A 13,845-nucleotide genomic window follows, 5' to 3' on the forward strand; every position below is an offset into this window, starting at 1 on the left:
TTGACATATTGCCATGAAACATTTAGCAAACAATTGAGGATGAATGTTCCAGCTTGGTCTGATTTTGCTTCAGCGAGAAAAAGAGGTGCTTATTTTCAATATATGTAAATATCTGGTTTCAACTGTAGAGGCAACTAAAACATCAACTAACACAGTACAAGGTGGATTTTAAAAATATAGGCTACTGATCTAATGGTAAATTTAAAAACTGTTTTGTCAAACCATAAAAATAAGCCCCAGCTATGTCACTGACGGGAAAATACTCAAGAAAACAAACCACAATAGGAAATAAAAGTGGTTTTGGTGGGTAGCGCAATAACCAATCCAGAAACTGAAGACAAAACAGAAGCTATTCATTTACTGACAACACCAAACTTACAATCAGCTTTACTTCATTGGAAATTTCCCAAAAGGTAAATGTGGGTGAGAAAGATTTTGAAGTGTTAAGGATGAATCAGAGACAAACACTTGTAGCCACATGCATTCACGGCTGCAAGTATGGTAAATATTTTATTGAACAGTATGTGTTTTAGTCTAATTCAAAGCAGCCATAGCATCAAGAAGGAAAAAAAAGGTTCAGTTTGTGAGTGTTCGGTGCTTGGTGGGTCCTCACAGGTAAATAAATAAATACTTTATACACGTGTTATTATTAAATGGCAAAAAGAACATTGAAAATAGAAGAAAATGTATGAAACTAACTTCATTAAAAACAAGAAGGAAAAAAAAACTACAGTAAAGAACACACCTAAATATGTCTGATCTTTGGATTAAAAGAAATGAAACTTTACTTTCCAAAAGTCCATAAAGAAATGCTATGAAATTAACACAAAAAGGAGCAGAAGTTAATGGTAGTTGTATTTCCACTACTAGACTGAAATAACGTCATTTCGTTGTCTAAGCCAGACTTCATGTTTACGTGCAATAGATGTGTTAAATTTACAGATGATTCAGAATTTCAGAGGAACTTCAAATTTTGCAATGGTAAACTAAACAATAAGCTCATTGCACGTGTCAAGAATATGCAATCATTGGCGAAATGTGATGACTCGGCTACGGTTCTGTTCTACCAGCTGGTGCAACAAAGTCCAGCTGCTTTCTTTGTCATGATGAATACAAATGTTATGCAAATCGTCTGTGATGTTGATGCGATTAGTATTTACTTCAAGAAAAGTGATGTGAGGGTTTTAGGCTCCATTTCAACTTTTAATATGATGATATCGAACAATTGTTTCCAAACTTAGCAAATTAACCTCGTGTTTAATTATTTCATGGCCACAAATGTTACAAATAATAAGTCAGTGCAGTTTATTTATGTGTAATATCTTTAACTCAAAACAATCCTACAAAATAATTATTAAAATTTAATGTGCTACATCATATATTGAAATTAAAACAAGAGCATGGCGGGTGTGTGTGTGTGTGTGATGGTGATGGGAATATAACAGATTAATTTATTTCTGTCTTAAAAGTGAACAAAAAGAAACTTATTCTTCCAGCTTCTAGGATATGTTTTGTTCAAGCATTGCTTAAGGATGTTCAGCACATAATAGTTCTTTTTTAGAAAAAATAAATTTGCAGCATTCAACAGTAAAACGGTGAAATACGGGTGCTGTTGCATATGTGGGAACAAGAAATTGACATTCCCTATTAACAAAAGGCAATAACCTTTTTTTTAATCACCATCTGGCATTAAATCAGACTAACCTTTTATTGTGTCAAATCAGTTAGTAAAACCAAAATTACTGATATTTGCTAAATGCAAGAACAATAGATTTTGTTGTTTTATTTTATCATATTGCTTTCTTTATATTTGTTTGCATGTTTGTAGTATTTGGTGGAATTTCTTTTCAAACTACTAGTGGCGCCACCACATTGTTTTTTTTTTCTCTGCAGATGAGGGAGGTGAGAGCTGTTTGTAGGTCCTCATGTTTCTCTATTGCACATTCAACATACCCTAAGTAACCAACAGTGTTCACAACAGGAAAATGTGGTTGTTGTTGTGGTCAAAATTCATCTTGAGTGGGTGCTGAACTGTTTCTCATAAAGTTTTTTCCAGCAAGACAAAAAAAAAAAAGGAACTGCATTCACGCCTCACTGATAAACTGAAACGTCAAAGACACTGATCAACTTGTAGAAATCCAAAAATACATCTTTGCAGTGCTGCATAATATATAAGGAAATCTGAGAGTCGTAATGTAACATCTGTCTGGTTATTTGCTTTGCATCATGTTGCTAACCTGCTGGATCTCTGCCTCCTCGTCCTCCTCACTGACCAGAGTGAAGCAACGTAACCAAAAAGTGTTTTTCGTAGCTTTTTTATGAAGCTTCATTGATGAGCCTCAATCAGACAAGAGGATGTGTTTGACGAACTGGCCTTCCTGCCTGTTTAGTCCAGTTCTTTCACCTGCTTGTTTACAGGATGTGAAATGAGGTCGTGGGCTCTTTGCCATTTCCCATCGTCTAGTCTTTTAACTATTTCTGTTAGCTGCATTTACAATAGAGTGTTAACCAGGGATTATTTTTGCATTTAGCTAAACTACAATCAAAATCAGATTTGATCAAATATTTCATCACATAAAAAAATAATTTTAATCTGGTGGGAGCTATGATAACCCACTAGCGCTCTGTTTAACTTAGGTTAAACACTGAGTATCCTTGCACAAGCCACTGACAATAGTATTTTTGTTCAATCCTCCTCACAGGAATGCTGTAACAGTTTGCAGGATGCCTTTAAAGCCATTTTTAACATTTTGGTTGCACTAATTACCTTTTTTCAATGGTAACTGAATAGGAGGTAGGGCAGAGAGAGAAGGGGAAGACATGCAGTAAATGAACCTGGGACCGCTGCGTTGAGAACTGCAGCCTCCCCAGGTGGTGTGCCAGCTCTACCACTGATCCAAAAAGCACCAAGTTTTCTCATTATTTCATCTTCCTGAAAAGGAGAAGCAGCTAGAGCTCTCTTGTGAGCAAATAGGGAAGCTGAATCATGTGAGTTTATTTATAATGTGACTCAGAATGAAATTACTTGTTAAAAGTAGTTCACTGACCTGTTCTACGCCACATTTTCTAAAGTGATGGGTGTAGCCAATAGCACCTTTTAAATGGTGAGAAATGATGTTTACAGATGACAGTTGATAACTAATTATAAATAGGAATATTTTTTTCTCTGTTTTAGAGTAAGAAGGGTTAATTAAAGAAGTCGTATTCACACCCGTACCCAAATAAATTGCAGTTTTATGTATATATCCTAATTCTGTTAATTTTTTTCCTCAGTGACATTAGTCACTTTGTTTCCTTTCTCTTTGTCTATCAACGCATGTGTATGCTTCCTGCAAAAATCTAGATGGGCTAGGTTGAATTACAAAGGGAGAACACAATAGAAAAACTCAGAAATTTGAATTCATTTTAAGTTTACTGGTAATTCTTCATGTCTTAAACCTGGCCTAAATATAACTTGAATAGATTTGTATTTGCAGCTTTTACAGCTAACAATTTATATAAGCCTAAACTCAGAAATTTCCGTTCACACAGGCAGGCTGAAGCCGTAGTGTTAACTTTTTCTTATCAAAAACAGGACAACACTTGATTACCCCGCCTCCTCTCACAGCTGCAATAAATACTGAAATGTTGAAAATCTGGGGGAATATATCAGTGACTCAGACAGTCTAGAGCTTTAATTCAAGTGTAACATGTCTGCAGGTGCGTGGAGTTTTTTCTCTTTTTTCCTCAAAAATGATTTATCAAACAGGCCTGGTTGCAGCTGTGTTGACCTCAAATATCCTGGGTTTTCCTGGATGAGTCAACCTCACCATTTAGTTCCTTATTTCACAAAACACCTACACGGGACAGATTTTACTGTCTGAAATAATTGACACAGTGTACATTACTCAACTTTTTAAAATGTTTTTTTCTAATTAACTCATTTGTTTTAGTTTGTTTGTTTGTTTGTTTGTTTGTTTTTATTTAACCTTTATTTGGATAAAAATTCATTGAGATTAAAAGCTTATTTTTTCATGGCAGTAATGTTAATGACATCCATGCACAAAGATATTATCAGAATCAAAGAGGAGGAAACATGAGTAACACAGGCAGCAGTCATTAATGAAGTCAGATACGAGGGAGATTTCTACTCAGAAATTCCCCTACAAAATGTAAGACAATGCCCATTGTTTTAGAGGAAGTTGTATTACATTGCGTTGGAAAGGATTGGCAAACTAAGATTTAGATGTACCAGAGGACCAATACGGGTTGCACGCATGTAACACTCCAGGACCAGCTTGTCTGATTTGTTTCTGAGCCATTTCATCAAAAAAAGCATTCCAACATTTCGGTCCGTACTGAATTTTTGAATGTGAGATTAATTCTAACACAAATGGATAATCAGTATCTTCCATTTAGCACCACAAACATAGAAAGTGGGAGACGAACACACACGCATACCCAAAGTTAGCTTGGAGTTGTCACATAGCCAAACTTAATGAGCTTATTCCTGTGCTGAGGAAGCTGGAGTGCCTGAAAAGAAAACTTTTATGCACAGGAAAGGCATGCCGACTGCAACACAGAAATACCCCGGACTTTTTTGCTCCTAGGTAAAAGCACCACAGCCAACACTCTCATGCCAATTTCAAAGAAACATTGGTTATTGTTGTGGTTTTATTTGTAAGAACATTTAAATAAACATTATAAATCTGTACCCCTCCTACGTAGGAACTTTACATTTATTGGGCAGGTGTTAGCTGACTGTAGAAGAAGTAACATGTTCACAAGTTTCAATCAAGTTCAAAAATAAACATGCATGCTCAAACGAGTTCACACGTCAATTTATATTTGACATTACAACTTGTAGAGAAATCTCCCAATTTTTGTAGCCGTCAACAAGCTTCTTGCATAATTCTGGCAGGATATTTGTTTATTGTCTGAAATGGTACAGTTAATGTATTTTGGTTGTCAATAGGAGTAAAGTTTGCGGCCGCTCTGAAACGTTGCCCTGTTTTGCAGTTCAAAACCAGTCGGTCTTTGGAACACCCAGTGGATTTACTTTTGAATTGTTCCATCTATTTTGTGCAATACATCAGTACCACTAACAGCAACACAAACAATCTCTTTGATGCCTGGTAATTGGTGTAGATTTCTATTTTTGAAATCCTGAATTTGACACCCCAAAAATTCATCTTATTCCTGATGCCAAACAGCTCAAATTTAAACTCTGATTATTTATTCTGAAATAAATCTGAATCCGGAGGAGTTCTTCCAATTGAGCACTTTGAAAGATGCCTATAAATGCCTAAATGTCACTTCTTGTCACGTATTTCCATCAATAATCCTGCATGTCACTCTGTCAGATGCTTTCTTAGACCACATTGCCTATTTTGGATATGTTTTTATTGAAGTGCTGCTCTTTGAGAGGAAGGGGGTGTTTCAGTATGTGTCACAGGACATGACAAATAATCTGATTTGCTCAGCTTCTGGACGTATGTAATGTTTTCATTAAGTCTCCTTAGCCCCTCCTCCTTGTAAAATCTTTAAATTGGAAGAAGCAGAGGGAGGATTAGCACTGCAACAATACCACGAAAAGAAGTGTGTGTTTAGTTTAGCCACAGCTCTCTCACGTCAGCAAAAGCAGAAAGAAGTCGAACAGAGACGTCAAAAAGGTGAGCAGAAAACGACCAGCATGCTTTAAGATTTCCATGAAATACTCCAAGATTAAATCTTTCACTTTGTAAAAATACATATGTTTTTATCATGTCAACAACGCATACCTGGTAGATCAAGGAGAATTTGATATGAGCATACTGCGTAACTAATTTGAAGTAAAGTGTGCCAGGCGTCATAATCTACGAACCTAAATTGATATGAATTCATTGTACTGATAGAAACTACGTTTACAGTACAGAACAGATGCAGCAACCATCCTCTGAGAGACGTTTGCACTATTTTTACTAAATAAGTTTGAAACAAATAAATGTGTGTGCTACAGATAACTTGCAATACTTACAAAATTTAACTTGCTTATAACTCTTTACAGTGCAGAATGAGATAGTGGCTCAGAGGTCTGAGTTTGTTTTTTTTGTTTGTTTGTTTTTTTGAAAGTTTGAAACCAAAAAGTAAGAAAGGTCATGCTGAGAATCTGTTTTAGAGTTGTTAGTTCAAAATACTGCTTGTGTCGTCAAATGCTTTATAATAATCTCCATATTAGGACCACGGGAAGTTTACTTTAGATCAATTGTCCATTTCTGTATTTTTTTCCTCTTCACAGACAAAAATATCCCCAATAAGCAGAAGTAAAACCAGACTTTGTGATGAACCTGTTAGTCATCTTCTCCATCCTTGCAGCCCTCAATGTCAACATGGTGAGCAGCAAGTGAAAAAAAATACTTTAACTTTGTAGGAAAACACAACCATTGTTTTGAATCTCTTGTACCACATCTTCTCTCCTTTTAGGTGTTATCTCGACGCTATTTTACAAACAGACAGGGTAAGTTACCAATGAAAATTTTTTTCCCATCTCTGTCTGAATACCATTTCACTCTCTGCTCCTTATTTTCAACCCTGTTAGCAAAGGCTAGAATGATCCAGATTTTATTTTTGTGGAGTGGTGCTATGGCTAAGGAAAATTACCTCATATATTGACAATAAAATATTAGACTTTTCAAGGACAGACGAGCAACAAACGGATAGGAGCTGCAGATGCCATATGTATGCATATTTCCTGAAATAAGCCCCAATGAATGGCAGGAGGGAGGAGTACAGCAGCAGGGATATCCACTGGACATGTGATTCAGCCTAATGCTCATTGATTTGTATTGCATTAAATTTTTTCTTGTGTGCTTTGGTTTTAGCATCACTAGACTGTCGGTCTGGGAAAGGGACAAGCTACAGGGGAACGGTCTCTGAATCATCATATGGTAATAGGTGTCTCAAATGGAGCAACATTCGACACTATTGGGGCGATTCAAATGGAGTTGGCAACCATAATTACTGCAGGTACTGCATGTTTTACATGTAATCCTTCCACACGTTTGAAAGAAACGACAGACTTTTAATATATTTGCCATTCAACTCTAGGAATCCCAACAACAGAGAGAGGCCGTGGTGCTACGTTCAAAAAAGAAGGCAGGTCAAGATAGAGTTCTGCAATATTCCCAGATGTAAGATTTGTAACACCTCTAAGACACATTTCCCTGCATTTGATTTAAATTTCTCTAATCGTGCTTGCGTTTTTTGCCCTAACGCAGGTTCTCAGGTAACTGCAAAACCGACAACAACACCTCGCAGAGCTGTAGATACAGGTTTGTTTCTAAAATCCTCTGATATCTCAGTGGCATCAGGCGAGTTCATGCATCAGGTATTCACACACACACTTTCATCCCTCCAGAGAGAACGTGTGGCGAGCTTTCTGAGCGGAGGACGAATAAGATTGTGGGAGGCTCTTTCGTACCCATCGAGTCACAACCGTGGATCGCTGCTATCTTTCAAACGAGTTTCCTCTGCGGTGGTTCTCTCATCGCGCCCGGCTGGGTTCTCACAGCTGCACACTGCTTCCTCGATGGGTGAGAAAGCGAAACCCCCACTTCCACTTCCTCTGCTAATCATCACACGGGAACAATGTTCACGTGAGATGTTTCGTGAGTGTTTGAACCAATTTATATGTGCGTCTATTTAGAAACCAGACCAGTCTCCGGCGTCTGAAGGTGTATCTGGGAAAGTCTGACATCAAGAACTCAGATCGTGACAGGGAGCAAACTTTCTCTGTGGAGAAACTCATCATCCACCAGAAATACAACCCGTCCAACTACGATAATGACATCGGTGTGTATAAACATGCTTTGCTTACAATAGTGTTCATACCTTTTGAACCTTTCCACATTTTGCCATAATGCAACAAAAATTTCAGTGTATTTCAATGGGAATTTATGTGACAGACCAACACAATATCCACTTCATTCTGCGGTGGAAGGAGGGCTGTGTGGCTTTCAGTGTTTTTTAGAGACAGTTTTCAGAAAACTGTGGCATGTATTTGTAGTCAGCCTGCCTGACTTGACAGTTTTTCGTTTAGTGCAATTGCAACTGCATGTGGTTTTTGCTCACAGAATGACAGTTTTTGCACATCCTTCTTAAAAAAAAAACCCTGTTTTTTAACGTTATCCCTGGCTTGTCTGCTGTGTTGCTTAGTTCCCAGGATGCTGTGGGTTTATTAATGTCCTCCCCTGTGAAGTATTCATGGAACAGCTGTGCTTATACTGTACCGAGATCAAACTACACACAAAGAGATTCTAGACACTAATTAAGTTATTTCTGCGCAGAATTTGATTTGGGTGAATTGTGCCATTTGTTTCTCATTTTTATTTGTAAAAAATATCCTTCTTTTTCCACTTGACACTTGGTAAAGTACATACAATCCCAATAACATACCTGAATGTTTGTCATTTTCAGGTGGCAAAATGTGAAAAATAAATTGTGTAAAAAAAATACCCATGAAGATGTTCCAAGACACTGCAGATGTGACATTAATAAGAAAGCTCTCTATGTGCAGAACTTAAATTTAAATTTACATTACAGCTCTACTGAAGATCTCAAACACAAACGGACAAGGTGCATTGAAGACAGCTTCTGTCCGGACAGTTTGCCTTCCTCCGCTCAACACTTACCTGCCTGTTGGAGTCACATGCAGCATTGCAGGATATGGGAAGGAAAACTCTGGTAAGTACGGCAATATGAATATCCTGAGAGTCATTAGTGAAACACCCATTTCAGTGTCGCTTACACCTCATGCTGTGTCGTCTGCAGGTTCGTGGTCTTACTCTAATCGGCTGAAACAGGCTACTGTGAGGCTGCTCTCCTCCACCAACTGCAAAGTTGAAGAGTCCTATAAAGCTTTACTCACTGACAACATGATGTGCGCTGCGAGCCCTGATTGGAGCACCGACTCCTGCAAAGTAAGCACATGATGAAGTGTATAAATATCTGTGGACATCTAGAGAAATTATATATATATATAATTCTTTCCAGACTGTAAATAACAATAAGTGATGTTAGTTTTCTCTATATCTGATTTATCCAAACATAGAAATATTCCTTAAATGACAAATTTTTATTTATTAATGATAAATTATTATTGATTCGCCGACCCTCTTTTCACAGGGAGACTCCGGGGGCCCACTGGTGTGTCAGGCGTCGGGACGCATGTTTCTCTTTGGGGTGGTGAGCTGGGGCGAAGGCTGCGCCAGTGAGAACAAGCCAGGTGTTTACACAAAGGTGACCCACTACAACGACTGGATCGCAGACAAAACCGGGCTTTCTGAATACACAAAAGGATTGATGTATCCTCAAAAATGAAACTCCAGCGCATGTCGAGTAGTCTTCTGGCCAATGCATGTTTATAAGAGGAAAATCTGGCGTCTATTTCAAAATGGTACACGTTATTGTGCAGCAGGTTTGGCTGCACAGTAAGAGTGTCAGCCTAAAAGGAACAGTGACAGAAAGATGAAATTTACTTGAGCTTAGTCAAGATTGCTTCTTGGTTGTTTTAGTTGGCTGGGAAAGTAGGACAATGTTTGCTGTAAGGTCAAACTGCATTTTCAACATTAATTTGTGTTATAACATTTTCCAACATTGACACAATATAACTAAGAAGGCCTAATAATTTGACCCTGTGGTTACAGTTGTGACCTGACGGTTATATATACCACCACTGACTGAGCTGAAACCAGCTAAGGCTGAAAACATTGACAAATAAATAATTATTTATATCGCCTGTATTTCAATGGCAGCTCACAAGCTTTGATGTGTATTTAAATTTATCTTTGCATAATTGTTTTAAAGAGTTTTAAAGAATTTGTTTTTGTAAATATACAGTGATGCATTTTTATATATGTAAGAACGATGCATAAAAATAACATGTATTTTTTTTTCAACATTTTACTTATTTAACTTAAAAAAATGCTGATTCTGAAGGCTGGTCCTGCTTGTTTCTTTTTTGTTTGAGTTATATAAAATATGAAATAAACATTTTGAACCATAATGTGCTGTTTTATTTCAGGTCTCTAAATCTTTCTCTCTTTCTTTCTTCTTCTTCTTCTTCTTCTTATTATTATTATTATTATTATTATTATTATTATTATTATTGACCTTTTAAAACTGTGAAACAGTACATTAAAGAGGTTTAATCAAATTTTTGTTGTGGTACTTAATATCTACTTTATCATCTCAAAGATTTTGCTCAGAATGCACAAAGCATTGGCTCTATACGTCTATATTTGTACGTCACTGTAAATGGTTGAAATTTGGGTTTTAACATGAACATCAAAACTTTTGAAAACACAAATCCGAAAAAGAGCGAGAGAATCTGTTTCAGTAGTTTAGATGTCTGACTGGTTGCACTTCGCCTTGCGCAAACACCAGAGGGCGCTGTTGTGCTAAAATGAAATGGCCACAATATTGAAACTGAATGAGTTCAAAGTGCAAAAGCTTCAAACCGCAAATGACAGAAACAACGTCTTTCAAATCGTTATAAAAAACTGTGATTTCAGAAAAATAAAAGTAAATCCATTTCTCTGGGACAAGCTGGAGGGTCATAAAGTCTTCAACAATTGTTAATTAATTACCTAATTGTTAATTAATTGTCTATTAATTAACCCAAGATTACCTGGTCATTACCTGTTCTTGTAATGAGTCAAAGTCAAACATGTTTTCCATCTCACTAAGATCTCAGGTGAAGCAGATAGTGTTATGGAGAAGAGAACAAATTAATGCATGTTTCAGACAGATCCTAATAAACATCCATTTAGAAAAGTAATTGATAACCTCTGAAGAATTAAAATCAGGTAAGACAATGGTTTTTATTTTCTGCAGTGCTTCAAGATTCCTGGAGAAGCTCAAGAATCAGGACTTCAGTTCATATTTTAGGTGTTTGCTAACATCTTCTCACCGGATGTGGGAGGAAAGAATATCTGAATATTGTAATCACGCATATTTGTCTTTCTTATTTCATTCTAAATAGATTTCTATTCTACTCATAACTGTGGTACTGACTAAACAACTGATACACAACTTTCAGTATGCAGTGAAATTAACGCTTATCTTACCCATCACTGATAAACAAAAATGTAGTTTGTTTTCCTTCTTTTTTTTTCTTTTTTTATCTCATTTGCTGCCACTCTCCATTTTACTTTGCACACGACAGGAACAGCAGCTTCTACCCGAGAGAAACAGACTGCTTGAGTCTGTTTCAGGAATTATAATCACTTGCCCTCGTACCACCACAAGAGTCCCTCAATGGACTTTAAACATGAATGAAGTTGCTGTAATGCAGTCATTAAATCCTTGTTGCTGCTTGTCTTTTCAGATCTCTGTCCACCCTCTGGGAGGCACAGCCACACTGGCTCTGCTGTGATTTACACCCCTCCTCTCCTGTCTTCACCACTTCATTTTCCGTTTAATCATATGTTCCTTTTAACCTCTTCACTTTGCCTTCATCCAAACCTTTGTTCAACCTTCAAGTTCATGATTCCAAAAATATTCTCATCCACCTCCTGAATGCTTTTATTATATGAACTTCCCTGACACCTGCTCTTTTTTTTTGAATTACCACAAAAGGTGAAGAGGCTGAAGTTTAAATCCCTTGTGCAACTAGGAGCTGTATTTTGAAATAAAAATAAAAATAAATAATAAAATAAATTTTATATATTTTTTTTTCTCCTCTGCTTTAAATAGATGCATAGGAGTACCTTTCAAGAAAAAATAACAGTTTCTTAACAATATAATTTTAATTAGGTGCTTCAGATGTGTGGAGTGGCAGCATCCACATGGATGAATGGATGGATAATTCAACATCCAGAGCAAGGCTGGACCTTACATCAAAAAGTAATCACGTCTGTGTAAACCAAATTATTTTTAATACTCGCTCACATGACTCACTGAGGTTTTGGAGAATTTAATGATTAGTTTGATAAAGCAAACAAACAGAAGACAATTTATTTTTTATTGTGGATCAAATATATGATCAGGGTGTCCCAAATTTTCTTCAGCTGAGAACAAATTTTTGTTGATGTCTTTTTTGTAATGAGTAAAATCAGATTCATTTTTGGTGCTAATGTGCAAACAAATAACTGTGTTTTTAACATTTAAGGTGGTCTACTAATTTTCTTACGACTGTGTATAATACACAATCTCTCTTCATTTATCTACTCTAATTTGACTATACCTAAAATCAGTTAGTCAATCAATAAATCATGTAACAAAAGATCCTTTAAAGAGATTACAAAGATGTAAAGCTAAATGACAGACTGCAAATTTTAAAACAGTGATACATTAATCAGTTTTTTGTGGATGGGGAACTGTGTAAACACATCTAGATTAGTAGATAAAAAAATAATATTTATATTTCTTTTGATAACCAAAGTTGAAATAAAACAGCTATAAGCTTGGATTAGATGAGAGACAGAAAAGAGACATCCTTACTTTGCTTTCAAAAACATCTAGGCTTTCAACAAGGCTGTTTCACAGCTGAGAGCCATAAAAGGGGAAAAATGCTTCTCTGCGTGTTTTAGTTCTCACTCTAAGTACCAGCAGAAGACCCTCACTGAAGGGCCTGATGGTTTCTGGGAAGGGGTGTGGGATAGGTCCACTAAGAGTCAAAATAACAACAAAAACACCTAAAATATCTATTCTAAAATTTGCAGGTAGCCAATGTAGAGACTTAAAAAAATGCACTTTGTTTTTAGTGAATATTTTGATATTTAAGAAATTAGAACACTATTGTCAAGTTCATTTATTTCAGTAACTCAGTTAACTGAATAAAAGCCATAGCGTAGATAAATTACACACAGACTGATGTTTCTGTCAGCTATGATGATTTTCTGCTTATAGCTAATGAAAGCACAATATCTGAGATGAGAATATCACATCAGACGGATAAAGACATTACTAAAACAGAAAGGTGGGTTTTACATCTGTTTATAATGAGCGTATGTTTAGAAAAAAGGAAAACACAAGTGTAGGTTATCACGACGGTATCCATTGTGCAACGTTGCGCAGACAAAGCAGATCAGCTCGGTAGAGCAGGTCTAACGTCACATTTTGTCACACTGCGTATGACTCACACCTCTCCGTCTGAGACCCCATACCTGCGACTCTGTGAAAGGAAACACTTCACAGGGAAAGCTACATCACTTCTGCAGCAATGAAAACAAATCATTAGTGGCCTCCCAAGCATCCCGGCACATTTTGTTGAAAGGAATCACATTCCAGCTGGTTGCTGCTGAAAGCATACTTGAAAACCTTCTTAAGAGACCAAAAGCAATGCTTTCTATCAAACTGTGTTTAGACAAGCGCCCATACACAGATTGCTAACAGTAGGACTTCTGCGACCAATCATCGCCTGCCTTACTCCTCGTCAGTTACTCGCTAGTTTATACTACTCCTTCTTTTACTTGGGCTAAATCCATATATGGGTTTGAGATGCAGCGAGTGCAACACTTTACTCCTGTTTAAGGGCAATTCCTCCGGAGAGGGGATGAGATGGCAGATAAAAGACTGCAGGAGCACCAGAATGTCCAGTCTGTCCTGTTTGGATAGCAGCTTCTCACCAGGACACGCTGCATACATAAACACAGCAAGGGTCACTTGGCCCCAGGCCCTTTGGTCAGTATGGGGTGTCGGGGGTATAAATACAGCTCGTTTTGCTGTTGGGGTGTCCAGTTTCCCCAACACAGGATCAGATTTCAAAAAAAGAGAGAACACCACCAACAACCATACACACTCACACTGAGAAAGACCAAGCCAGCGTGCCAAAAGTAAGACAAGAGGCATTATAACATGGGGGTTTCACAGTTTCACGCTGGCACA

General features: G+C 37.1%; 1 protein-coding gene across 1 annotated transcript; it reads left to right on the top strand.

Annotated features, from left to right (window-relative positions):
* Positions 1 to 5,391: 5,391 nt before the first annotated feature.
* Positions 5,392 to 9,888, top strand: LOC103134048 (urokinase-type plasminogen activator). Its single transcript, XM_016668446.1, has 11 exons — positions 5,392 to 5,650; positions 6,255 to 6,350; positions 6,442 to 6,475; positions 6,840 to 6,984; positions 7,066 to 7,148; positions 7,236 to 7,289; positions 7,376 to 7,550; positions 7,664 to 7,809; positions 8,560 to 8,700; positions 8,788 to 8,936; positions 9,142 to 9,888. Exons 2-11 carry the CDS (start codon positions 6,300 to 6,302, stop codon positions 9,334 to 9,336), a joined length of 1,173 nt encoding a protein of 390 aa, XP_016523932.1. The 5' UTR covers positions 5,392 to 5,650; positions 6,255 to 6,299; the 3' UTR covers positions 9,337 to 9,888.
* The last annotated feature ends 3,957 nt before the right edge of the window (positions 9,889 to 13,845 follow it).

This window comes from Poecilia formosa, unplaced genomic scaffold, assembly GCF_000485575.1.
Source record: "Poecilia formosa unplaced genomic scaffold, Poecilia_formosa-5.1.2 Scaffold15, whole genome shotgun sequence".
Lineage (NCBI taxonomy): Eukaryota > Metazoa > Chordata > Actinopteri > Cyprinodontiformes > Poeciliidae > Poecilia > Poecilia formosa.